Consider the following 27980-nt stretch of genomic DNA (forward strand, 5'->3'; position numbering starts at 1 on the left):
GTGTGAGTGTGGTCTAGATGAGGGAAACGTGGATCATTTATTCTTCAATTGCCCTTTAACACAACCTTCTTTATACAATTTTATACCTCCTGAAATTCCCCGCCCAACTTCCTTTAAATGTCTCCTCTCCCTAGTTTTCACTCCTTTTGTATATATTTTGTGTAAATATATTAAAATAAATAAGATTAAGTTGTAAATAGCACTAAGTACTTATATCAAATAATTTAAGTAATTATATTTGTGTTTGTCTATAGTCCTAACAGCATGTATATTTGTTTCAGGTATAAGAAAATAAAACTTGTTTCAATCTTAAGCACCGATCAATACCATTAAAATTAGTAAAAGAATACTCTAAGCTTGGTGGTCTACCTTAACGTGACATTGGCAAACTTGTGGTATACCTTCCACAGGAGCCATAGTAGGAAGAATAGAATAGAATATCATTGTACACTTTTATTTAAATTTAGTAGGTATTAATTAATTTGTAGTTATGTAACGTATATTCTAATGTATATTGTTATTTTAAGAGTATCTTCAGAATTTGCCATAGAAATGCCAAACTGCTAATTGGCGTATTTGTAATCATAGCTTAATTTTGATCCCACGTTTCAGTCACAATGTAGTCATAGTATTACCAGTGGGAGGCTCCTTTGGACAGGATACCAGCTAGATTATGGGTACCACAACGGCGCCTACTCCTGCCGTGAAGCAGTAATGTGTAAGCATTGTTGTGTTTCGGTCTGAAGGGCGCTGTAACTAATGAAAATAGGTACTGAGCGAAAGAGGGGACCCGGGTCAAGCGTAATTTGAAAATAGGTTTTAGAAGAAACTATCGCTGTCGCGCTGCGCCCGAAACACAACTATCTCTGTGTGCGTAAATACTGAATAGCCCGTGTTTTGTGTGAGTAATGCGTATGATGGGGTGCGCGCACGCCACAAATCTCCGTACTCGCTCATAATTAGTTTTTGACCCTGGCTATTATTGATACACGGATTCGAAACGTTGCTATTCTTTGACTCTGTTCGCTCTCGCCTTGTGAATCGGATTCCGAAACCTACTGAAAAAATTTATGTATCAATACATATTTTAAATCTTTTATATCTTCGAAAATATTCATTTAAATTAAATGCTGTAAAAAGCCATGTTGATCTATGTTAAATGCACAATGTATACTTAATTTTATTAGGATTTATGCTGTATTGCATTCGCTTCGTAAATACGCCATTATTTCTCGTAATTCGTAAATAGTAAAGGATAAAAAATAGTTATTGTGGTTTATCCCTAAGAGACATATACCATCTAAAATCGCGCACTTTTTCGTAGACCAACAATGTTGTACAATAGGTACTCTAGCACATTTTGATCTATCTCGTACGGTTCAGCCAGCGTTTGCAATGTATAGGCAAAAAAATGTGTTCATTTACGACATCACATTAGAAAACTCTAAAATGATCAGTGTTACTACCATCATCCTCATTATTATTCAGCCGGAAGACATCCAGTTCTGGACAAATTACTTCCCCCAAAGATCGCCATGACGATCGATCATGCGCTGCCCGCATCCAACCTGTTCCGGAGCATCTTGTGGGGGGCCAACCTACCAACGAATTCAATCACGAATGTAAAATATATATATTGAAATAGTGTATGATGAAAAACTAAATATAAATGAAACGTTTGTGGAAGGAATAGGTTTCTGATCAGGAAATGGATATAAAAATTTCATTTAACAGCTGTAAATTAAATTTGTAGTGCGCTAAATATGCCGAATATGCAATTAAGGAAGTGCCACTACCTCAGTGGTACTTCTTTGATCGCAGAAGTTGTAGAAGAATAAAGGCTTGCCATTTTAAACAGAGAAGTGGATAAAGATTGCTGTTCTGTGATAGCAGTAATTGCAGATGGTTCTTGGGAAAAACGTTCATACAAAAGTGTGTGTAACTCAGCGCCCGGTGCTGCATTTTTGGACTGCAAAGTAAAAAGTTACTGATACTGGTGATAATAAGAATGTAACATGTTCGGTTAGAATTAGAGTCTGATAAGTGATATCTTTCCTCTGCATAAGTTTATTTCATAGTTAAAAAGCTGAAGAGCTTCAACACACTACAATTTGATCAGAGTGATGATGAATTGTATCCTTTAGAGACGCGCAAGCGTATTACTGCGTAAAATGTTGGCAGTCTGTAGGCTTCGAAACAAAAAACCTCAATTATTGCGGAATTATTAAAATGATTTTTATACTCCCAAATATGTACTACTGTACTATGTATGTACGGAGGTATTACTGTATGTTCGTATTAAGCTGGACTGGACGATGTCAAAAGCGGTTTCTTCGAGAACAACCATAAATGTTTTTATTCGGTATTACTCCTGATTGCTTAATAAATGATGATTCCGTTGTGGAAGTAAAATGTAATATAATATTAAAAATAATAATAAATGAAAATAAGAAAGATGGAATAGAAAATGAAATTACTGATATTTTTACACTTCACAAAAACATGTTAAAATTGAAAAGAAATCACAATTATTTTTTATCATGTTTCATCATCATCATCAGCCTCAAGACGTCCACTGCTGGACAAAGGCCTAATGTTTTCTCATTTCATTTATCATGTTTACACAGTCAAAATTCTATTTTATTATTAGATGGAGCCCTAAGGAAATAACTTTATGAAACAATTCAAAAAGATGGCGGATCTATGCGAAACGTGGAAGCAAAACTAGAAAAACTTTCTACGAATGCCTGCTACCCGAATTGATTGACGGTCGTATTCCAAGAAATTTACCTGTACGGGGAAGAGTAGTTATAACGATATAATAAACTACTTAATTATTTGAAAAATAATTATGTTATGTTTTGTGTGTAATAATAAGCACCCCCTTTTACATATTTTATTTAAGTATGTTTACAGTACCTATATATCAAAATAAATGTATACATTATCGGTTCATGAGTTGAACAATCACAGTCTACCTACACCGAATCTCTACTCCATGCTCGCTGATGGAAGCAGCTGTGATTGATCAATTCAAGTTCAGTTTCGCTCAGCTCCGTGTCAGTGGAAACGCGCCCTTATACATGTGGTTGCGTGTATAATTAATACATGCTTGTCTATCTGTAGGTAGGTAAAATTATCCTTATCCATCAATACATTCACAAAAATTATCCATAAATAAATTCTACTAAATCGATAAGCAAACCCATGGTATCTGGGCGATTCACCATATTATATTATGTGCATAACTCATAAGTTATACTCCGGACTGGCCAACGAACGCCCCTCACCTCCAGCCTTCCCCCAAAAAGTGCGATAGGGACAAATGCAGCTCAGACCGATTTTACCTACAAAATTTTGACCAAACTTAAAACCCATCAACGTAGGTGTCCCCGCAAGGCTGTGTGCTATCCCCTACGCTGTTTCTTCTGCATATCAATGATATGCTGCAAATCAGCAATATTCATTGCTATGCAGACGACAGCACAGGGTATGCTTCCTACACCGGCCGTGCCAACATGTCCCGGGATAGCGTCTACGAGAACCGGAACAAACTTGTGTCTGAAATCGAGACTATGCTTTGTAGTAGTAGCATAGTCTCGGAATGGGGCCGGCAAAATTTAGTCCAATTCAACCCCAAGAAGACACAAGTTTGTGCGTTCACCACTAAAAAGTCTCCCTTTGTCGTATCCCCTCGATTCGAGATCACTCCTCTAACTGCCTCAGCCTGTATTGGCATACTTGGCGTCGATATATCGAGCGACGTTCAGTTCCGTGGTCACTTGGCAGAGAAGGCCAAACTGGCCTCCAAAAACCTTGGTGTACTCAGTAAGGCGAGACAGTACTTCACTAAAAGCCACCGCCTGCAACTTTATAAGGCGCAAATTCGGCCTCACATAGAGGACTGTTCTCACCTCTGGGCGAGTGCTCCCCAGTACCAGCTTCTTCCATTTGACCACATACAACGAAGAGCGGCTCGAATCATCGACGATCAAGTCATCTCCGATCGGCTTGATTCTCTAGCATTGCGTAGAGATGTGGGTTCTCTCTGCATCTTCTATCCCATTTATCACGGGGAGTCCTCAGAGGAGCTGTCCGTGTTGATTCCAGCGGCCGAATTCCACCACCGGACATTACGTGCAAAGTACCATCCGCAACACGTAGACGTCTGGCATTCCACAACCGCGCGTTTTGTTCGATATTTCTTGCCTCGCACAGCCACTTTGTGGAATCAACTACCGGCAGCGGTCTTCCCGAACAGATACGACTTAGGGACCTTCAAGAAAAAGCATACTGGGAGTATGCTTTATGCCTTAAAGGCCGGCAACGCATTTCTTGACACACCTGTTGTTGCGGATGTCCATGGGCGGTTGCCTCACCTCTCCCCATCCCGTGAGCTTCTTGCCCATTTGCCCCCTCTCATAAAAAAAATCCCCTGTTTTCCCCTTGAATATTGAACCTACTAAAAAAAATTTGATACAATATTTTCAGGAAGAACGAGTCTGTTCTGTAAAAAAGGAAAAAGTACCGACGTTTTGCTTTTTTCTTAAAAACCTTTTAAAATTGTTACGTATTCGTCTGAACAAGGCGGTATTAAAATGGCATTTTCTACGATGTTTGAAGAGTCATATTTTCTTATGTCGTTAGTTGATTGAAAAAAACAAAACGTACAGATGTCTGTACGTTTTGTTTTTTTGTGACAAAAAAATCTCCTCTCTAGAAGCATTATCCAGGGAGAAAAAAGGGGAATACGTTTCTAAGGAATAACGCTGCTAGCGTCCCCTCTTAAGCCTTTAGGCGGTCGCCCCATTCCCAATCTGTGGCGTCATTAAGAAAATCATTTATGTTATAGTAACCTTTACCTACTTCACTTCAAGCCACCGCCTGCAACTAAGGTGTAATTCGGCTTCATTTCACTACTTTCATTATACAACGAAGAGCGCCTTCAATCATCGGCGATCAAGTCATCTCCGGTTGGCTTAATTCTTTGGCATTCGCTTAGATTTGGGGGGTATTTTTTATGGTAGAGGACGACAAACGATTCTATGGGTCATCAGCAGGCTTAGCCAAGTTGACAATCTACAATCGTCAACGCTAATAGAAACCTAATCAAATATATGGGAATGAAGTCAAAATAACATTAAGTCGCGTGGTCGAAACGAACGAATAGAAAATTGGTAGCCAAGTTTACATCGTTCAAAATGATAGAATAGAAATGTAATCTATTCCAAAGAGAATTTAAACACTACGTTCAATCTATTCTACAATGTCAATTGCTACCCTGTGGTAGTCTGTACTAAAATCGCTACATCTCATATTAAATCGTAGCCAAGTTACAGTTTAGAGTCTTGTCAAAACTAACGAAACACTTTCTAAGTTTTTGTGCGACAACCTAGTGTTCGCGAAAACCCACTAGAAAACGATAAAAAAATGACGTCATTGACGTTTATTTGATCCAGCTGTGTTGAAACGGAGAAGTTTTTTGTTTAATAGTTGTTATGGTAACTTATGTTAATACATACTGGGATATTAATTCTATTTTTAACTATTCCAGAACCTTTGAGTCCAGCAACAATTTGCGAAACAAACCATCGGGTTCTATTCACGTAATTTCAAAATCGTTCACGTTAATTTGACCTTCGATCTTGATACGAGAATACGCATCCTACGATTTCTCTAAATCGGAACGTTACTTCATCACAATGTGAAGTAAATTACCTAAACTAACGGTCCGTATCCGTTTTCAACTTTTTACATAAGGTAAGGTTCGCTTTGAACCTAGTCTCGTTTTGTTACGAGATAAGCTGTACTGTACGAAACATTGACACGACCTTGAGACATTGCTTCATAATATCTATCTTTTATTTCAAGTCGTCGTCAGACGGCACCCACGCCTTCCATATGCCTTGTTTCCCATGGAAATCGTTCCATTGCCTCGGGTCTACAAAAATATAATGTTCCGTTCCATAAAATATATATGTATATCTGCTACCGATGAACGACAAATAACTAAAAATAGAATAAAACAATTATATAAGGGGCTCCCATATGACAAACTTGATTCTTATAGATGATGTTTTAATAGATAATGGTACGGAACCCTTCGTGCGCGGGACCAAATCACACTTGACCGGTTTTTTTTTTAATTTTTGGATTATATTCTAGTGATGCAATTTTGCGTTTTATATTCTGCACTTTTGCGGCAAAACTTTTTAATTTTTTGAGACGTTGTTAAGAGTTCTTTGGTTATTCCACAATAATTCTTAAGTATATTTTTTTGTAGAGTGTCATCATCGTGGCTCAGTAAATGAGTCAGGAGTAACAGGCATAACACATGAATCTCTTGATGTTGATGGTTGATCTACAGCAGGCTGAAGGTTTCTAGTGATTCTTCGAAACTTTCTTTATGAGTATATTATTTTATTTCTGGCTAACTTTAAAGATTACTGTAATTATAAAACAGATAATAGGTATACGAAAATAATATTTTGTGTTTTAAAAATGTTTGTAATACTAAAGATTTATATTTATGACCGATTAAACAGTTTTTTACAAATATCGAAAGCTTTCAATTTTTGATCCGCCACAAAAAAAAATATCTATAGAATCACACAAAAAAATATTATCTATAGAAAAAAATGTGTTTCTAACATACATTATAGCTCCGAGAGATTTACGAACATATTATTTGCATTATATAACCTATTTCATTTGAAACAGTCTAGTATTTACTACATAATATTTACTGTACACTACGTTGTTTATCGCATCGATAACCAAATTGTGACTGCATAACACTATGAAACTAAAATTTAGCATATATTTCGAAATGGCTATGAGGGACAAGGTGAGATATGTGTTTCTCATACAGTGCATTGCGTTTCGCGTAAGTTAGAAAAGTCAAGCCAGTGCAGTACAGTTCAACTTATTGTTACTTCTATAAGCTCTGAGGTAAAAGTTAATAATTTACCACAGACTACTAAGAGTGCAATTGACGCATAACAGTGACAGTCAGCTGATCTAAAGAGATTAGAGAAATGTCATCATGCAGGATGGTTTTAGAAATGAAAAATATTTTCTAATTTCATGCAACTTAGAGCAATAACTTAGATATTTTATAGAAATTTATTAGATTTTTTCTGGTAAACATGCCTAAGAAAAAGACAGGTCAACGTAAAAAAGCTGAAAAGCAAAAACAAAGGCAAAAGGAGATTCGTAACGCCAAGGACCACGTCGACTTGGGTCAGCACCCATGTAATCTAGCTATGGAATGTGATAAGTGCCAAAAGTATATAAGAAATTAAAACGATTTAATGTTTTTGTTTGTGTACAGTGCTTCTACATTGATGTAAATGTTCTAGGAAGCAGAAGAGCAGAGCATTTTGCTATTTCTGTTCGGCGCTCCAGCGTCTACCAGTGTGCGCACAGTGCGGCAAGATGAAATGTATGCTTAAGTCTGGAGACTGTGTGGTGAGACACCCCGGTGTCTACACCACTGGGATGGGGATGGTGGTATGGACAAAACTTTTATAATAATGTTTTTTAACATTCTCATCATACATGCATCATTCTCAAATAACTTGCAGTAGTCAATTTCTAAGCATTACACATAGGTGTTGCTACTTACTAGTACTTTCTAACAGAGACTGGATAGAATAATTTACCATAAATTCAGTTAGTAAGATAGTTTTGACTTATTCCAACTTTTTTTTAAATATAACCTACTCATAAGATATGTATATTATATATTCATAAAATTAAACTGAATTCATTATACATTCATTTAAGAAGTCTACATTATAATGTGAAGGTAATACAAATGCTTAGCTGTAAATTTGTAAGGTTACTAAATTACTTATTTAACTTCATAAAGACTGGCAGGGTCTCAGAGAAAAAGATAGGGTTAGTGATTTGGTGTAGGTTTAACCCAGGCTTGTTGCAAAGTCGTAAATAGTAATATTGATCTTTTAGTTTAATGAAAAAGGCCATGTTTTAGGATGTTTATGTATGACTTATACCTACAATATTATAATATTAGCAGTTATTATATTATAGATTCTTTAATCAAAAGTGATAATAAAATTTACTTTTGTCTTAATGGTCATTTACTTAAATATTTCAGGGTGCTATTTGCGACTTCTGTGAGGCGTGGGTCTGTCACGGCAGGAAGTGTCTCACATCACATGCCTGCACATGTCCACTGCAGGAAGCTATTTGTTTGGAGTGTGAGAGAGGTGAGCTCTTTTATACCTTAATACAATATTATTATTGTTTTTCATTAATTTAAAGATTATATTACCAAATAGTTAAAAGAAAAAACCATCTACAAATGCTTAACAATGTTATGCGATAACACATTTGTTATCTGCAGGAGTGTGGGAGCATGGTGGTAGAGTATTCCGGTGCTGCTTCTGCCAGGGTTTCCTATGTGAGGATGACCAGTTTGAGCACCAAGCTTCATGCCAAGTGCTCGAGTCTGAGACATACAAATGTGAGTACATTAAATTATGTAATATTAAATGTATATGTTCAATGAAGAATGTTGCTTGTATGTTTATAAAATCTAATTTTTTATTTTGATATAGTCACCTTTAAGCATTGCTTAAATTCCTTTCTTCTCTCAATAAGCTCTCTCAGAATATGGAGTATGCTCAAGTATTTCGAGGCCACCTTCTTGAACTGGAACATGGACCTTATAGCGTAGACTTTCTAATTTCATTACTCAGTTTTTTTAAAATTTGTTCTGCATATAAACAGTAATACCTTAAATTTCTTAGGGGTTGAAAATTATCATCTCTTATGTATATATATAATGCTGTTATACACACCATTAAATTCTGTTTTATTTTGCTTATAAGGGTGCAGGTGCCTGTGTAATTACAGACATTTGTAACATTCCACCAAAGATCTCCCGATAACAGCTGTAGAACTTTTTGATCAGAATTGTATTGCGGTATGCTTCAACATTATTAGTACCTATGCAACTCTCTTAAATCCTACCACTAGTTCCAAGCTCTGTCACAGAGTCCCACAGTGAGCGCGAGTAATGAATGTGGTGTGTTGTCTTGCAGGTCAGTCGTGTAACCGGCTGGGCCAGTACTCGTGCCTGCGCTGCAAGACCTGCTTCTGCGAGGAGCACGTGCGGCGGCGCGGCGCCCGGCCGGCCCGGGGTGCTCCGCCCTGTCCGCGCTGCGCCTACCCGCTGCACATCACCGCCGACCTCGCCATGTCCAGTCAGTGTCCCACACTCCTATTACTTGGTCACTTGGAAGAGAAGGCCAAACTGGCCTCAAAAAAGCTTGGTGTTCTCATTAAGGCGAGACAGTACTTCACTAAAAGCCACCGCCTGCAACTTTATAAGGCGCAAATTCGGCCTCACATGGAGTACTGTTCTCACCTCTGGGCGGGTGCTCCTCAGTACCAGCTTCTTCCATTTGACCACATACAACGAAGAGCAGCTCGAATCATCGACGATCAAGTCATCTCCGATCGGCTTGATTCTCTAGCATTGCGTAGAGATGTGGGTTCTCTCTGCATCTTCTACCGCATTTATCACTATATTAGTTCGGGATGATTCCAGCGGCAGATTTCCACCATCGAACATTACGTGCAAAGTACCATTCGCATCACGTAGACGTCTAGCATTCCACAACCGCGCGTTTTGTTCGAAATTTCTTGCCTTGCACAGCCACTTTGTGGAATCAACTACCGGCAGGGGTCTTCCCGAACAGATACGACTTAGGGACCTTCAAGAAAAAGCATACTCCCACCTTAAAGGCTGGCAACGCATTTCTTGACACACCTGTTGTTACGGATGTCCATGGGCGGTTGCCTCACCTCTCCCCATCCCGTGAGCATCCCTCACATATAAAAAAAAACACTCCTATATATATCAACAGCTGGCTGATCACAATACCTACATCTACGGAACTTTCGGAAGGGACATGTTCATTCCAAAAGTATCATCTTATTAAAAGTTAACCAAGCAATCAATTTATTTGTTGTCTTCTATTGATGATATTTGACGACTCCTATAACCTAGTGGTTAGTGACCCTGCCTACTGAGCTAGAGGTCCCGGGTTCGAATACCGGTAGGCGCAAACATTTATATGATGAATATGAATGTTTGTTTCCTAGTCATGGAGGTTTTAAAGTATTTATGTATGTTTAACTAAGTATATTGTATTAAATATATCGTTCTCTTGTACCCATAGTACAAGTGTAGTGATTTTATGTTTTTTTTATGACAATACAGGACAAGACCAGCTGGACGTTCAGCTGATGGTAATTGATATGCACTGCCCATTACAATGCAGTGCCGCTCAGGATTCTAGAATAATTCAAAAGTTTGAGCGGCACTACAATAGCGTTATGTATTGTTCATTGAAGTCCCCTTTCAACTGCTTCTCTTCTGAAGCACACAAATAAGTAGGACTGTACATAAATTTTTTACTTCGTGTAAGTTATTGAGAAATTATCTTAAGAGTATTTTTGCGGCATCACTCTACATAGATGTTAATGTTAAAGCTGATATTGTTGATATAAAAGAGGCTCAATAGATTTCTTGCTACTTCTTCTCTTTAAAGCTCAACTTTTTTCGAAGTGTTGATAACCTGTAAAATGTATAATTTGTGACATTAATAAGTGTCATTTGTTTGACCTAATTAAATTAAGTGATTACAGAAATTAATTTGAAAACAATATTTATGAAGGCTGCGGGACTCGAACCTGCGACTTCTCAAACCTCTCATTTCAAATTAATTTGAGTAATTAATACCAGAAAAGATAGTTATCTAAAAACAACAATTTGTTTAGATTTGCAAGAGCGACATCTCAAGTCGATTTCCTATTATGCAAATATTGGGGTTGCGCAGGTTATCAACTGTAAAGTAGATCCAGTGGCTGACCCCAGGTCAAACTCCGAAACAATGTCCATAAGCAAAGCTTTAGCCACAACCTGAGAGTTGAACAAAGACATATCGAGATGAATGAACTTTACGTCACTTGAACGGTTGGCTCAGTGGAAGAGCGCTCGCACGGAACGTGGGATGTCGTGGGTACGATTCCCGCATCTTTCATTAAATTTTGTTTTCAGTTTTATTAGTATGATTAATCCCAGAAGTGAGGGTTATCACTTTAAAAACATAACAAATTGATTTAAAAGAGTGTCAATAGATTTCTTGTTACTTCTTCTCATTAAAGCTCAACCATTTCCGAAGTGTATAACTTGTGACATACATAAATGTCATTTGTTTGACCTAATTGAATAAAGTGATATTGATTTGAAAGCAATGTGTATGTATGTGTGCAGCGCGCACGCACCGCTACGGGCGGCAGGGCGTGGCCGACCCCGACTACGACGGAGATGCGGATGGAGACGCGACGAACTACGGCTCCTACTCCCACGGTAACGGATGACATATACCTAATAACCATCTTCACAGAGATCATATCATCATTACTGCCAAACCTGTCCGAATATCTCATGTAAAGGATGTTGGACAACTTGATCTACTCCACAAGCTCTTTGTGGCACCAAAAGAAATTAAATGGCACTTAAATTATACATAAAATAAATATAAGTTCATAGTACATTATTTATTTAGAGGCTGCTGAAATGAAAGTACATTTATATATTATGTTATATGCAGGTACATCCATGCCGAAGCTGACACTTGTCAATATGTGTCTGGACATAAATTAACAATATTTTAATCAGGTGTTTTTCAGGCATTTTTAGTGGACAAATTCAGTCCCCTACCATGACCTCACCAGGGGGTAAATGGTTGTTATATTAATTTTTATTAGTCCATTTACAAAAAATCTTCGTATCGCAGAATGAATAAATGAATGAATTATTCAAACGATAAAACGTTTTACTACCAACTACCATACACAAGGAGTGAATTTGACGATAAATATGCCAAAAAATAACCGCTAAGTCATCTAGTGTGGGTAAATTGTAGAATCGAAAGCGAAAAATGTCTGAAATGAAAAATCTTGCGCCCGTTCTCAGGTCTGAGGCATACTATTTTGAATGGGAGGTAGTTGTTGACGTTCAATAAGTGATATTAAATCCTATTTTGAAATAAAAATTAATTTATTCAAATATTTTATTGATTTATTATTTCACTTGTTTAATAAAATAAATCATGTGACACAGATGACTACAACATCGAGGGTGATGATTATTCGTACTCGGAATCTGATGATGATGAAGACGACGATGAAGACGAGGATGACGAGGATGATAGCCAGGAGGACAGCTCCGAGGAGGAAACAGCTGCCTCCACTGACAAGCCGGACGCGACGGAAGACTCAACGCAGCACAAACAATGAGAGCGCATGTTGTGAACAGTGCAGTGCACCGTTACCTGCTCTACGCTCTACTTATATTTCAATGAATAAAATTATATTTATCCATGTTATGCTTCTACCTACTGAACACCCCCCTATATCCAGAGACCTCAAGATAATTCAACTCCGAAACATTCCATTGACAGGTTTTTCAATTTCTCAGTACAACGTGATCTAGATATAAATTCGCCCCTATATATAATCAAACAATGTTTACGTTACAACTACGATTATATTAAGAGGTCTGTTACATTAAGACCGTGATTTTTTAATTTGTGGTTTATTATCCAATCTATGGCGAATTCAACCACGCAGACAAAAAATTCTAAAAAGCTGACAATAAACAAGTTACTTTAAAATTACATTATACTTATCTAAACCAATTGATTTTTTTTTCTTGTTACTTATTATAAATATAGTATAATTAATTAATACTTACAAACATTCATGTAAATGTCTGAGAAATGTATTATATAACTCAGTAACTAATAGAAAATGTATCAAAATTTCTAAGTCAAGATCGAAGTTTATAAGTCAAGTAACAAAATTGATCTCAAAATTTTTGTGTAAAAACGGTTCATTTTGATTTCCGGCAAAACTACAAGTCCTATAGAAAAAAGTGAAATGGCAAAGTTGTAGGTAATAAAAAGATCTACAACTTTTCTTTAACCATAACCTAATATCCCAAATACACTTATTTATTTAAATTGAAATATTTATTTTTTCACCTGATTTTACCTGCGCTTCTCGATCAGTAACTTTGGTAGGCGTTGATTTATTGGCCGGTCAGATGGGGAGCAAGAGAATTTTCATGGCTAAATTACCTTTGGATAAAGAAAGGTATGCACTAAAGAACAAATAATAAGCTAATAAAGAATGATTAAAAGTTATACGAGTATTGATTTACTTCATGTAGAGTAAAAATTATAATCTATCTGTAGTGCTTGACGCTTTTTTAGCGATTGTCGATATTTTATTTTTAATTATTATTAAATTTGTTTATTTCATTTTTATGGTATCTATATTTTTGTTTAATAAGTTTATTGATCTTAAAATAGTTTATAAGTTTATTAACCTTTAAAATCCTTTTTATTATATTGTACATGATGTGCAAAAAATTTGGGTAAACTAATTTCTGTTAATATGTATTCTGTCTTACTTACAGATTCAGGACCCACGTTTACGACTTCAAAAACATTTGTTGCAACATCTGAGAAACGAAAACCAAAACTACTACTCAACGCAAAATAAAAGTATTAAAAAATATATTAATTATGTAAATTGTTTTTTTCTTTGAGATAACTAAAACGTATCCCTAGTTTAAACTAATAAGCCTTGGCTTAGGTCCATCTTAAACTTAACAAAGGGAACCTTAAAATTAGATCACATTTATATTAATGTACCTGTCGATATAAGAATATATATATAGGGTGTCCCAAAGTTATGGGATATGAAGGGAAAGTACCTTAAATATCGTAGATATTTGTATAATGTATTATTTGTTATTTTTTTAATATTTGTATTATTTGTTATTTTTAAAAGTTAGTAATTCTATATTCAAAGATTTTCTAAAATTTACTTGCCTCGTCTGGAACTCGAACCAACTTAAATTAAAAAAAAACACCTTTACTTTTATGATGCCAATCGAAAGAATGGCTAAAAACTAATAACATAGTATTTTAAAAGAAAGGAGCAACGTTAAATGTTTGAGTCAAATTTCAAAAAAGTAATTAAATGCCGACGACGACGTTAGAAAAGTAGAGAGATTATCATTCCAAAGATAACATTGATTAATCGTACATAAGTACCCACTTCATAATTAAAATACTTTAGAGCCTAGTTTTTTTTTAGTTTAAAAGCGATACGAGAATATGGGCGAGTTACAAACAGAATTGTGGCATATCATACTCGATAGTAATCACCATAAAATGATAAGAAAATCAAAAGGCAGCGGACTCATTAAAAGATCGGCGATTTGCGTAAGACAGGAGGGATCACATTTTGAGCATTTAATTAATTAATTTACAAAAAAAATACCCACTTAATTGACTACTTTCTCATATCTACATATCATAAAAAGTAGGAGTGTTTTTTTTTACAGTTTAGTCGGCTGGATACCCAGACGAGGCAAGTAATTTTTAAAAAATCTTTGAATGCAGAATTACTAACTTTTAAAAATAACACAAAGTCTTCCTTCAGTAAAATACCCTATCTATGATATTTAAGGTACTTTCCCTTCATGTCCCATAACTTTGGGACACCCTGTGTATATATTATAGTTATATAAGAATATACATATAGTATAGTTTTATCGATAAAAATTATGGATTGATTACAACCCTTACATTATTACTATTTTGGCAGCTCTGCTATACGTCACTAGGTTATTATGTTGGTATCAAGATTAAGTACGCGTTTCATACAAGCGACCTTTCTCATCATTTTCTCTGTGCTTAAATTATCTTTGACAAAAACAAGCGGAGCAGTTCAAACTTAAATCTGATCTGACAAAGTGTCAACAACAAGTTGACAAGCAATAGTGGTAACATGACGGCAGTGCAATTCTTATGGTGATCGGTAGGTATGTACTCTGTAGTCTGCTGTCTCATGTCTGTACCTACTACCTACATAAATAAAAATGAAATATAGGAATTAGGAAGTCTCAAATTGACAAATTGGAATTTGGATAGAAACATCAAACAACGAGAGCTGTGTAGTGTGTTTAGTATTTGTATCATTTTTACTGTAGAGTGTGGATTGTTTTAAAAGTGTAGATATTGGAAATTAAGAATAAAGTGGTTCGGGAGTGATGTTACAGCGATGGTGTTTGGGTTGAGGTGAAAGTGAGCCTATTTAGGAGAAGGAAGGTGGGCGCAGCCGTGCAGCAAGGATGGGCGTTGGTCTCCAACCGCTGGAATTCACTGAGTGCCTGGCGGACAGCCCTCACTTCCGCGAGAATCTGCAACGGCACGAGAAGGAGCTAGACCGTACCAGTCAGCAGATCAAACGGCTCATCAAAGAGGTCAAGGATGTCGTGCAGGCTGCTAAAAGTAAGCGATCGTCTACAATATCCTGTGTATATATGTTTCACTCTCAATAATTACATAACAAACATAATGTTGAGGCCATCACTTGTCTTATCAAAGAGTATTATTCAATAATGATATCATAATATTACATTTATAATATACTAGTTTTATACTAATGCAGCTTAACTAAGCCTATCCCAATATTTTACAATAACTTTGAACAAGCCTAGTCATTGATATTATTATATGTTATTGTGCCATTGCTTCCATTTAGTGTGGTATTTAAGTAACCTTGGTGCACATTCAAGTGTGTCATTGTATATTGAAACTTTTGCATTGTATTGTGTACACCACTCCATCTGTGTGAGAACAGTGAACAAGCTGTGGCCTACCACTGACTGTGCATTGTAGTGACCTCACCTCTTAAACTTCAATGACACTACTGGAAAGTTGATTGTACAAGTGAACCACTATTCAACTTGTTGTGGAAACTCTGTAGAAATTTCAGTTTATTTATTCCATTTACCTCGTATATTGAACTCCAGTTTTTTACCCTTACCAATAGATTTTTACCATGATTCAAAATTAATTAAAACAATGAAAGCATAATTTTAAAATAGATTTCATTTTATTTGTTACTAGGTAGTAATTTTGCTAGTGAAACCGAAACAATTTTATCTGAAATATATGAAATAATAATAATAATAAAATTTATTAAAATATGAAAACAACCATTATACAGCTTCTTAATCTATATAATTAACTAAATGCAATATAACTATTTATTATTCAAAGTTAACTTTCATTAGTATAGGTAACTTAGTGGCTGTCTTTAAACTGATTAACACTAGCGTTTCGTACTAGTAAAAACTGTATCACGAAAGGATAGTATTCATCGTCCTTAGATCAGCGATATTTAGGTGAGTGTACTTGAAATTAGCAAACTTAAACAAACTAGGTATTTGATTGTGTTCAAAATCGATCAAGTGTTATATTATATTTATGTTATGACTGTTATGTGTGTATGTAGTAATTATATAAAATGTATATCACTTGCTTATCAAATATAGAAGCCTAATAGCAAGACATGACTCAGAGCATTTGGTAACTGTCCATAAGTGACACCAACACACACAAAACAAGCCATGGTTGCTAATGTCCACCCACACAGTTACATCCTGCATACTACTCACTAAATATAGGTACTTATATGATAAATAATACTTATAGTAAACAAACTGGACATATATTTAATAGTAAATAACGTTATGTTTATGTTGTTTCATGTACATTTGTGTGTTAGCTACTACAATTATCTATACTAAGAAAACTATGCATAATTATAATCATTAGTTCGAGTCCCACATCCTTAGTAAATTTTGTTTTTAAATTTAATTTGTGTAATTAATCCTAGAAAGGAGGGTTCTCACTTTAAAAATAACAAATTAAATTAAAAAAGTGTGAACTGTATAACATAAAATTACCCAGTTTTGGAACCATTTAGGCTAAATAAGTCATTGTGAGGAAATTCTATTAGATTCTATAATAAACTCCCCAGAACCATAACAGAATTGCCTGACAAAACATTTAATACATAATATGTAAAATCTTTTTTTATTGCAAGGGGTTATTATAATATTAAAGAGTATATTGAGGATGAAGAAGTTTGGTGTACAGTTCTTCAAATCAAATCAAATCAAAATATTTTATTGCAAGTCACATTTTACAGTAGGATTGTTGGTACATTAATGGGTAGACAATATGTGACGCCCTGCAAGGGCACAGCAACGTTATACATAAAAAAAAAAGAAGTCATATACATTTTTTACGTTCTTATACTATATTGTAACTAATTCTCACACTTGTTATTAAAAAATTCGGGTAAATCGTAGAAGCATTTTGAAACTAAAAAATTTTTAAGATGTCTTTTAAATAGAGAAGGCTTCTCTTTATTTTTAATTTCGTTTGGGATGTGATTATAAATTTTTATTGCCATGTGGTGAGGGCTCGATGCCTTTGCACAACACTAAGTGCTTCAGCCGTTCACAGAGCACTGGGTCCCTGACAATTCGAGCTGCTCTGCCTTGCAAGCGTTCAAATGGATCAAGTTGATACTGGGGTGCGCCAGACCATAGATCATAGCAATACTCCATATGTGGCAAGACTTGAAGTATTGCCATGCTCTATTTATGACACCCAGGTTCTTTGAATCCAAGCTGGCTTTGCCCTTTAGATGACTGCGAAATTGGTAATTGCTCGAGATTTCAAGACCCAGTATTCCGATACAAGGCAAGGCTTTAAGGGAAGTGTTGTGGAAAAGTGATGAAACAAATGGGGTTTTCTTTTTCTCTTCTTTCTAATATTAACTACCAATTGTGATGTTCTGATATGTACATATTTAACTTAATTAGTATTATAAAGTTTAACCTTAGTATTATTGTAATATTTGCTAGACAATATTATACAAGTATTACCAGTGGGAGGCTCCTTTGCACAGGATGCCGGCTAGATTATGGGTACCACAATGGCGCCTATTTCTGTCGTGAAGCAGTAATGTGTAAGCATTACTGTGTTTCGGTCTGAAGGGCGCCGTAGCTAGTGAAATTACTGGGCAAATGATACTGAACATCTTATTTCTCAAGGTGACAAGTGCAGTTGTAGTGCCATTCAGAATTTTTGGGGTTTTTCAAGAATCCTGAGTGGCACTGCATTGTAATGGGCAGGGCGTATCAATTACCATCAGCTGAACGTCTTGCTCGTCTTGTCCCTTATTTTCATATAAAAAAATATACAATTCTGCATGTCAATCAATTATAATCTTTATATAGTAAATTCTATTTTATGATGTATATAACATATGGATGTACTATGATATGTGAGTCATAATTGACATGTTACAAGAGTAGAAATTATTATTGTGATGTAAATTAAAGCAATAAATGAGGAATGCTATGTATTTGGTAATGTTGAGATGTATTTGGTAATGTTGAGATAAGCTATCATGCAGATAACATATTGTGTTGATAATAACAATATCCTCGGGTCCTTCACACACACTTTAATCAACCTGACTCCACTCTAATTATGGTGTACTACGTAATATATAGCTGTGCATCCTACTTCATCATTGTGGTCTTAAATCTTCCCCGACATGTTAACATAGTATGATTTTAATTTATGACAATAAGGGACAAGACGAGCAGGATGTTTGGCTAATGGTAATTGATATGCCTTGCGCATTACAATGATCTTAAGTCTCATTTACCCAGTAATTTAACTAGCTACTGCGCCCTTCAGACTGAAATACAATAATGTTTACACATTACTGCTTCACGACATAAAAAGGTGCCATTATGGTACCCATAATCTTGCCGGCATCCTCTCGGAAAGGAGCCTCCCTCTGTGGTGAGGCCTCCTACTAAAGAACACTAATAGTTTCTTTAAATAGAAAGAGACTTGATAGAATACAGTATACACAGAGGAATGTGTCCACCTAAGAACATTGATCTTATAATGAAAACAATGTTGACAGTAGAATCAACATTACTTGGAAAAAATTGTTGGGCCTGGAATTATTGTTTGTAATCACTTAATCTCGTTCCATTCCACCTTCGCACAACACGCCACAAGTTAGGATATCATCCCCACCATCTGGATGTGTGGCGGTCCTCCACAGTGCGGTTTTCAAGGAGCTTTCTCCCTCGTACTACAAAGCTGTGGAATGAGCTTCCTTGTTTTGATGAGCTTTCCGGGACGATACGACATGGATACCTTCAAAAAAGCGCGTACACCTTCCTTAAAGGCCGGTAACGCTCTTGTGATTCCTCTGGTGTTGCAAGAGAATGTGGGCGGCCGTGATCACTTAACATCGGTGACCCGTACGCTCGTTTGTCCTCCTATTTCATAAAAAAAAAATCTCGTGCCTTATTGTCTTAAAAAAAAGTTATTTTGCTGATCATCATTAGAGTTCTTAATGTTTTCATTATTCGGTTGACTCTCTTCTTTAGAATACCTGTACGAGCCAACTCAGTCAATCAGTAATTTAAGTTTTATGCTGACATCGATTCGCAGCGAAACACATATTTCCATATAAAACTTGATATATATTTCTAACATTCAGTAGCTGCAATATAGCACTCCTTGCGATCTATCGCAAACGGTAAATCTGCTTCTTAGTTCATTATATATATATATATATATATATATATATATATATATATATATATATATATATATATATCTTACTCTATAAGTTTATAATAAATTATCATACAAAAACCGTACATCTTTATGGTCCTTCGAGCTGGATCATACACAGGAACAGCATTGTTGTCCGTCTGTCAAGACCCTTTATCTCGGGAACGCGTCGAGGTATCGAGTTGAGATTAAAATGATATTCTATACATCTATAGTCTCCTGAAGCTGTGAATCTAAGTGAACGTAAAAAAAAACACGGCCGTTCAGGCCGCAAAAAACTTATATTTCGGCAATCAAGGAATCCAAATTTAAAGGGTATTTTCCGTTGATCTAGATTCTAGAACTATAAAATTTGACAAGTAATTCCATCTTATTCTACAAGTATAGAAAAAACCTGAATACTATACATTTGTAACTTTTGTACATTTGAACTCTCGTTGGTTGAGTCCGACTTGAGCTTGTCCGTTTTTCCAATAGTGTGATCCGATATATCCATGTAAAGTAAGTCCTGACTTGACATTTTACTGACAAATTTATTTAATTACTAGCAATGCCCTGCGGTTTAACTCGCTTAGATTCCGATCTCGTTGTAGTGGAAAGCCTACTAAGTCGGACTGTAGATTTATTTTTGTTAAAATTAAAGTTTTATTTCACTTAGTTCTTATTTTATTATTTCCTTTAGATAGACATTTTTAAATTCGTCATATCTTTTAAATGTCCGATTTTAATAATTTAAAAAGTATTTTACAGGTATTGAAACAGTCTTTAATAATATATCATTTAATGAGATAAGAGGTATGAATATGATGGTTTGTTTATTGTCGGCATTTATATGAACTTTTAAAATGTAAAAAAGTAGTTATAGTGGCATAACTCTGTTAGTTGGACATATCAACAGTATCGTGGACTTTCTTGATACGTTCTATAATACTGTAGAACATTTTTTTTTCTATCATCAATAGTTTTAAGACGCGATGACAGATTTTTTCACACTCCGGGTGATATTTTTGAATTTTTATTAGGGATCCCAATTTTTTTGAAAATGTAGCCCGTGTCACTCAGTGAAGATGCAATTTTTCTAATGGTGAAAGAATTTTTGAAATTGGTCGAGTAGTTTGTGTGTGAAAACCTTACAAACATACATACAAAAACACAAATGTTTCCTCTTCTTCTCTCTATAGGTAACGACGTATCAGTAACAATACATTGTGCACCTTGAGTGGATGCTGTGTGTTGCATGACAACTAAACAAATGAAAGTGCATTGCTGTGTGGAGCACATTGCAAAATACCATTGTTGTGTTAAACATTTTACTTATTACAATAATTAGCAGACTCTACATTGCGGAGACTTTATAACAGACCATGCTTAGTTTAACTGGAGTTAGTTATCAAAACTGGAGATAATCTTCAGTTTTGTTGATTAGGACAATAACCGATTTAGGTATTTAATCTAATATATAAAAATCTCGTGTCCCGGTGTTTGTGGCCAAACTCCTCTGAAACGGATAACCGGTTTGTCAGAATTTTTGTGTGCATATCGAGTAAGTCTGAGAATCGACCAACATCTTTTTTTCATACCCCTATATATATATTTTTTTTACAATTCTTTTTATTTTTATTTTATTATGATTCAGCATTGAAAAATACATACAACTTCAAATTTTCGCCCTTCTATGGTCTACTCTAATTTTGTATCACGATTTTTATATTATTCTGTTCCATCCATAAATCCGCTATAGGGTTCCAAGATGGCAATATAATACAATAATTGTAGTACGTTAAATTTGGTAGGTGTGAGAATCGGTCGTCATCTATTTTTTATACCCCAAAACTTTAATTATTGATTTTTTTTTATTAATTTAATTGTGAATACAACGTTTGCTAAGTCAGCCAGCTATAGCTATATATATATATATATATAATATACAGTGTCCTGATGTTTGTTTCCAGTGAACACCAACACTAATGAACGGATTTTAATGGGGATTAATTCATGGAGTGCAGTTTAGTCCAAATTGAGAGATAGGATAGTTTTTATTTTGATTCGGGACTTATGATTATATTTATTTCCAATATTTGTTTTCTATGGAGATATTTTCTATGAGAGAATTTATTGACGCACGGTTTGACAGTTCTGCTGTGAAACAATTTCATTATAACAACGGGGAGCATATTATCTTACGAAATAATTCTTGATGTTGTGAAATATTATAGACAAATTCATGAAGAAAAGTATTTTCTTTATTATACAGTACAGATCAACGTCTGTTGGGTCTGCCTTATATAAATTATGCTATTCATTTTTAAAAATACAGAATGCATGCATAGATTTTTTTATTAACAATTATTAATTTACATATCTGTACAGCCGAGTGGTTAGCGATCCTACCTACTAAGCTAGAGGTCCCGGGTTCGAATCCCGGTAGGTGCAAGCATTTATATGATGAATATAGATGTTTGTTTCCGAGTCATGGATGTTTAAATGTATTTATGTACGTTGAAGTAAGTATATTATTGTGTTAAATATGTCATTGTCTTGTAAGGGGGCGTCCATATATTACGTGAGATATTTAAGGGGGGGAGGGGGTCGAGTCAAATCGCATCTAATCTTACGTTGGAGAGAGGGGGGGGGGTCTCGGCAAATACCACGCAATTTTGGTTTAGACATTTTGGTTCCAATTATAGTCTCTCTTGAGACCGCGCATGATTCTCCATGGACTGAATTAGAATAGATATTCTTTTTTTAATCACAGTAGTTACGATTTAAGTATTCTATTGTTTTATTTTTATTACACTTATAACTCGCAGCAATATTGGCAACTAGTCGTAAATAAAAGCACGAAACATTTTTTTTTTTTACAATAACAATCCAACGCGTTTACGTAAAAACCCCACATTTTGGAAAATGTCACATGAGATTGGGGGATGGGGGAGGGGGTTGAATAAAATCTCACGACATCTCACCAGGGGGGGAGGGAGGGATAGAAAATTAAAAAAAACACCTCACGTAATTTATGGACGCCCCCTAACCCATAACACAGGCTATATATGCTTAACTTGGGGCAAGATAATTTGTGTAAAAAGTGTGTCAATATTATTATTATTATATCTATAAATAAACAGGTCCACGTAATTTAAGGGTGACATTTATAATCCTCATTACTGCACGGTTAAGTTTACTGAAGGCCTCATTAAGTAATTGAAAGTGACCAATATTTTAGGTTTATTTCTTGCAACTTGTTTTTGTTAAAGTTTTTTAGTCTGTTGAAATCACCCGTAGGCCAATTGACGAAAATCTGTTTGTACAGCTTTCAGTGCCCAAATATGAGTTGTATCTTAGAAAGTGACTATATCGTGTAACTTAAAATTTAAATAAGAGTAAATTTCGTAGAAATGTAGAATAGAAATAAAATACCAGTGGGAGGCTCTTTTGCACAGGGTGCCGGCTAGATTATGGCTACCACAATAGCGCCTATTTCTGTCGTGAAGCAGAAATGTGTAAACATTATTGTTTCTGTCTGAATGGCGCCGTAGCTAGTTAAATTACTGAGCAAATGAGAATTAACATCTTATGTCTCAAGGTGACGAGCGCAATTGTAGTGCCGCTCAAAATTTATGGATTTTTCAAGAATCCTGAGCTGCACTGCAATGTAATGGGCAGGTAGTATCAATTACCATCATAGTCGTTTAAAAAAAACAGATAAAAACCAAAAATTGTGCAAATAAAATTTAAAAAGAACTGCGGTGCGTGATTAAGTACATTGTTGTGTTAGTACAGACCAACACAACACTGGTGTTCAGCAGCCCTTCACGACACTTAGGCCTTGTTCCCACTATGCCGGACCTGTAGATATGACAGAAACCGGACACCGGACAGAATGTTCACATTACACCGGATCCCGGATCTTCTTCAGTCTTATTCCACTGAACAGGTCTCTCTTGGACAAGCGTAATAAAAGTTTCTACTTGAATGTCAATGCTACACGTCTACTTTTAGCGAGCCGAATGACTTGACGGGAGAACGGGCGGGGCGAGCGGTGGAGAGATACCGGCGCAAATTCGTTCACATTACTCCGGTCCGGTGGTTTTACCGGCACTTCGCAGTGACAATACGCTTGGTATAAATGCCGGACTCCGTATTTTTTCCGGATCTGGCATAATGTGAACAGTTTCATATATATTCTTTAGCTCTTAGGTCTTCCGGCAGTTTTGCCCAGCCGGTAAATCTACCCGTCCGGCATAATGGGAACCCAGCCTCAGAGTTGACAATTGCTGTAGTCTTCCCATTGTTATTAATTTGTGTGTCAAAGGGAATGAATGAATATAATATGTTGATTTTGTCGTAACTCTTTTTTAAATATAAATATATATATAAGTAGTGTTATAAAATACGTTTTAGTAGTATATTTATTATTATAATTTGTACGTAAATCGTCAGCGTTAATATCACAGCTTTTGTACTTTTATGATTATATCTGTACTATACAAGTTAAAGAGCAGAGGTCCTAGAATTGATCCCTGGGGAATTCCTCTACTGATAGGAGCACAACGGCATAATTTATAACTGCTCACATCTTTATTGACTCCCAACTGTTTGGATTGAATATATAAATAGATACTGAACCATTGTACATCCTCCCGGCTTGGGGATCTCATTAATATTTGGTACACATAACTATAGCGGCTCTATCCTATATGCGATATGATTTATTAATGTAATGTGTAATCACGTCCGTCATGTTCACGAAGTATCCTAACACGAACAATAAGTTCAAGGTCGATGCGTCCACTGTATAATCTATATTTTTACAGTTAACTTTTTGTAAAATCTATATATATAAAAATGAATTGCTGTTCGTTACTCTCGCTAAAACTCGAGAACGGCTGGACCGATTTGGCTAATTTTGGTCTTGAATTATTTGTGGAAGCCCAGAGAAGGTTTAAAAGGTGAATAAATAGGAAAATGCCGCTAAATAAAATAAAATCAACAAATTTGTTTTTCCTTTGATGTGTCCATACAAAATTTCTATGAGAGAATTTATTGACGCACGGTTTGACAGTTCTGCTGTGAAACAGTTTCATTACGACAGCGGGGTGCATATTTAATAATGTTTATTTTTTAGTTTATTTAATAATGTGCAGGTAATTTTTAATTTTATGATATTATATTATTGTCAAATTCATATAAAAACATTATTTTATTTATTATGTACTAGGTCCACTAGTATCTCATATTTAAAACGCTATTTAACTTTGAATATTAGTTATTATTATATATTACTAATTTATTTTGTATAACAGCCATAAAGTATTCTATTTGATTTAAAGAGTGGCTTTTGAGTTTCTTGTATGCTCTTCTCACAAATTCTACTTTTTCTGAACTATATATGGTAGATTCAGTAATTTAAATCACAAATTTATAATGACGATTTAAGAGTGCTTCGTTTAAGCCTACTTGAATAAAGTTTATTTGACTTTGACTTTGATATGGTTTATGTGAACCCAAATATAAAAAGTTACTGTATCATAAGTAGAATATTTTGATACATAGTTCTCTATATAAATGATTTGAGTTTTCTTCAGACTCCCGACGAGACTTTGAGTCGCGTGCCAGATTTTGGTGAGACAACACGTCCTGAGGATGCCTCGTGTAGTGGCGAAACACGTGTCGAATTGTTTAAAGACAAATATCGGCGGAATTAATCGTAAAGAAAACTCAAATCATTTATATAATTATGGATTTCCGAAAAGTAACGCCTACTTCAATATTTTTTTTTACATAGTTCCCTGTTGAATTTTATAAAGTCAAAACTCTTTATTGGATTTTGAATCACCCAAAAGCCAAATTTTAGATTGACTTAAAACATAGTCGTTTAACTATACCGTTGGCTATGTCATTGTTTGTTTATGTTTATTATTACAAGTTAGAAACGTGATGTTTAGCGTGACTATACTGACACGGCTACAAATAATATATTATTATGTACTAGCTGATACCTGCGACTTCGTCCGCGTACACACATGACTAAGCACGTATTAGGTACTTATAAAAATGATATTGATTTCTTATGACAAAACTTAAGATTTATCGTTGATAAAAATTTCATTTTCAAATTTTATTTGAGCTAAAATTAAGTTTATATTTTACCTACTAAGAAAGTTGGAAAGAAATGAAAATTCAAATTAGTTATTCATTTTAAAATATTCATTCAATTTAATTTCTGAACGACCGCGACGGGGGACGACACATCAAAGGATAAATAAAATGTTGTTTTTATTTAATTCCGAGCATTTTTACATTTATTCACCTTTTAAACCTTCTCTGGACTTCCACAAATAATTCAAGACCAAATCAGCTAAATCGGTCCAATCGGTCCAGTCGTTCTCGAGTTTTAGCGAGACTAACGAACAGCAATTCATTTTTATATATATAGACTAGCTGACCCGACAGACGTTGTTCTGTATATAATAAATAAAATAATGTTTTTTTATGAATTTTATCAATCATATATCATAACATCAAGAATTTCTTCGTAAAATATGCATCCTGCTGTCGTAATGAAATTGTTTCACAGCAGAACTGTCAAACCGTGCATCAATAAATTCTCTCATAGAAATTATGTATGAACACATCAAAGGAAAAACATATTTGTTGTTTTTATTTAATTCCGAGCATTTTCCTATTTATTCACCTTTTAAACCTTCTCTGGACTTCCACAAATAATTCAAGGCCTAAATTTTTCAAATCGGTCCAGCCGTTCTCCTGTTTCAGCGAGACTAACGAACAGAAATTCATTTTTATATATATAGATTATGCAAAGAGGATGTAAATACTACGTAATAAGAGGCGGGAGTACCTGAGTAAAAATTGAAATTTAGTTTAGTATGAAACATGCAGTGATTTAACATAAGTTTGAAATAGTGGTAATGTAGATGGCGATTGGCGACGAAGTATAATCCGACTAAGTTTGAAAGTGAACAGTTGCTTACGTAGTGGATTTCGGCTATCTCCGTTTTTTAACAAGTCATTCATCTGTCAATCTACGACTGCACATTTTTTCTTAGAGAGTTTTGCTTCGCTGCGCGATACGTTGGCACCAGGCTTCGGTATCTTAAAAAAATGACTGATAGCTGGAAGTAACATTTTACTCTTAAGGGCCCTGTAAACGGTCAAATTGTTTGACAAACGTGTTTGTCAAATTTTTTGAAAGTGTGCGAGCTTGTTTGACGTGTTTGTCAAACAATGGAAATGTTTGACCTGTTTGATGGAAATTTTGATTGACGGTGTTTGGCAAACCTGTTTGATAGTGTGCAACGGTGTTTGTTAAATAATATCTCAGTTATCGCCTTGCAACCATGGAGAACACAACTGCGACAATCAATAACGGCAACATGTCTGAAAAAGAATTTCTTTTGGAATTTATCTCCGTATATCGCGAAATGCCGATGCTGTGGAGAATAAAATCAAAAGATTATATGGATAAACACAACGTATACTTATCCCGTAATTTCAACCACTCTCTAGACCATCGACGACCTTTTTTCTTTTTCTTCATACATAGTGCTAGTGTCAATGCCAAAAACGCCTTATCTGTATTATTACTCATTGTTATATACGACAGAAGATGATAACAACACACGAACGTCAAGGAGAAAACTGAAATATGGGCAAATTTATTTGATCTATTGGTTTGATCGTATGCGCTTTTGTTTGATGAAAACATGAAGTTTGACAAACAAATTCGACAAACAAATTTGACCGTCTACAGGGCCCTTTAGATTAAGGATTGGTCTCTGCTTTGCTCCCACTGGATACTGCAATACATAAGAACAATACCTTATTTATTACTCTACTATCAGTTCCTTTGGGATCTTGCCACTCAATTACATCTTTCAAATTTTGTAACATACGCTTCGTGTTATTAAAAAAATAAAATACATAAAATACAAAATACTTACTGAATTAAATAAAACACTTTTAAAGGATTAAAACGCGTGTAATTGTAACGGTTTTACATTAGATGTTTGCGTAAAAGTTACATTTTTATTTTAGTTAACCCGACGTTTCAAGACCTTTCCAGATCTCGATTTCAGGGGGACTGCAGATGAAATGAGTCAAAGATAGTATTTGTCATAGTTGTCATTATGAAGTTTAGCCCCATTTATTTCCTCGGAGGTGGTATTTGCTATACACAGATGGTTTTTGGCAAAATTTACTGACAGTGTCTTCTTTTTTGGTATGTGTAGTTATGGGTTTTAATTTAGAGATTATTGGATCCCAGGTGTTAGATAATTTTAGACCATCTTCTCTATTTAAATTTGGGTGTTTTTTAATTTCTTAGTCTTGGGAGAAATCTATTCGCTTTTACCAAAACTTTTGGTTGGTCGAATCGGA

General features: G+C 35.2%; 2 protein-coding genes across 2 annotated transcripts in view; both read left to right on the forward strand.

The window, feature by feature from the left end:
* The first annotated feature begins 7019 nt into the window (after positions 1–7019).
* LOC126978225 (zinc finger protein 330 homolog) lies at positions 7020–12423 on the forward strand. Its single transcript, XM_050826989.1, has 7 exons — positions 7020–7288; positions 7362–7512; positions 8123–8234; positions 8372–8491; positions 9072–9233; positions 11312–11407; positions 12164–12423. Exons 1-7 carry the CDS (start codon positions 7149–7151, stop codon positions 12337–12339), a joined length of 957 nt encoding a protein of 318 aa, XP_050682946.1. The 5' UTR covers positions 7020–7148; the 3' UTR covers positions 12340–12423.
* A 2528-nt stretch (positions 12424–14951) lies between these two features.
* LOC126978227 (rho GTPase-activating protein Graf-like) overlaps positions 14952–27980 on the forward strand; it is a 73720-nt gene continuing 60691 nt past the window's right edge. The window contains exon 1 of the mRNA XM_050826990.1: positions 14952–15407. Coding sequence (XP_050682947.1) covers positions 15248–15407 — 160 coding nt within the window. The 5' untranslated portion in view covers positions 14952–15247. The remainder of the gene's footprint in view (positions 15408–27980) is intronic.

This window comes from Leptidea sinapis, chromosome 47 (genome assembly GCF_905404315.1).
Source record: "Leptidea sinapis chromosome 47, ilLepSina1.1, whole genome shotgun sequence".
NCBI classification, from domain to species: Eukaryota; Metazoa; Arthropoda; class Insecta; order Lepidoptera; family Pieridae; genus Leptidea; species Leptidea sinapis.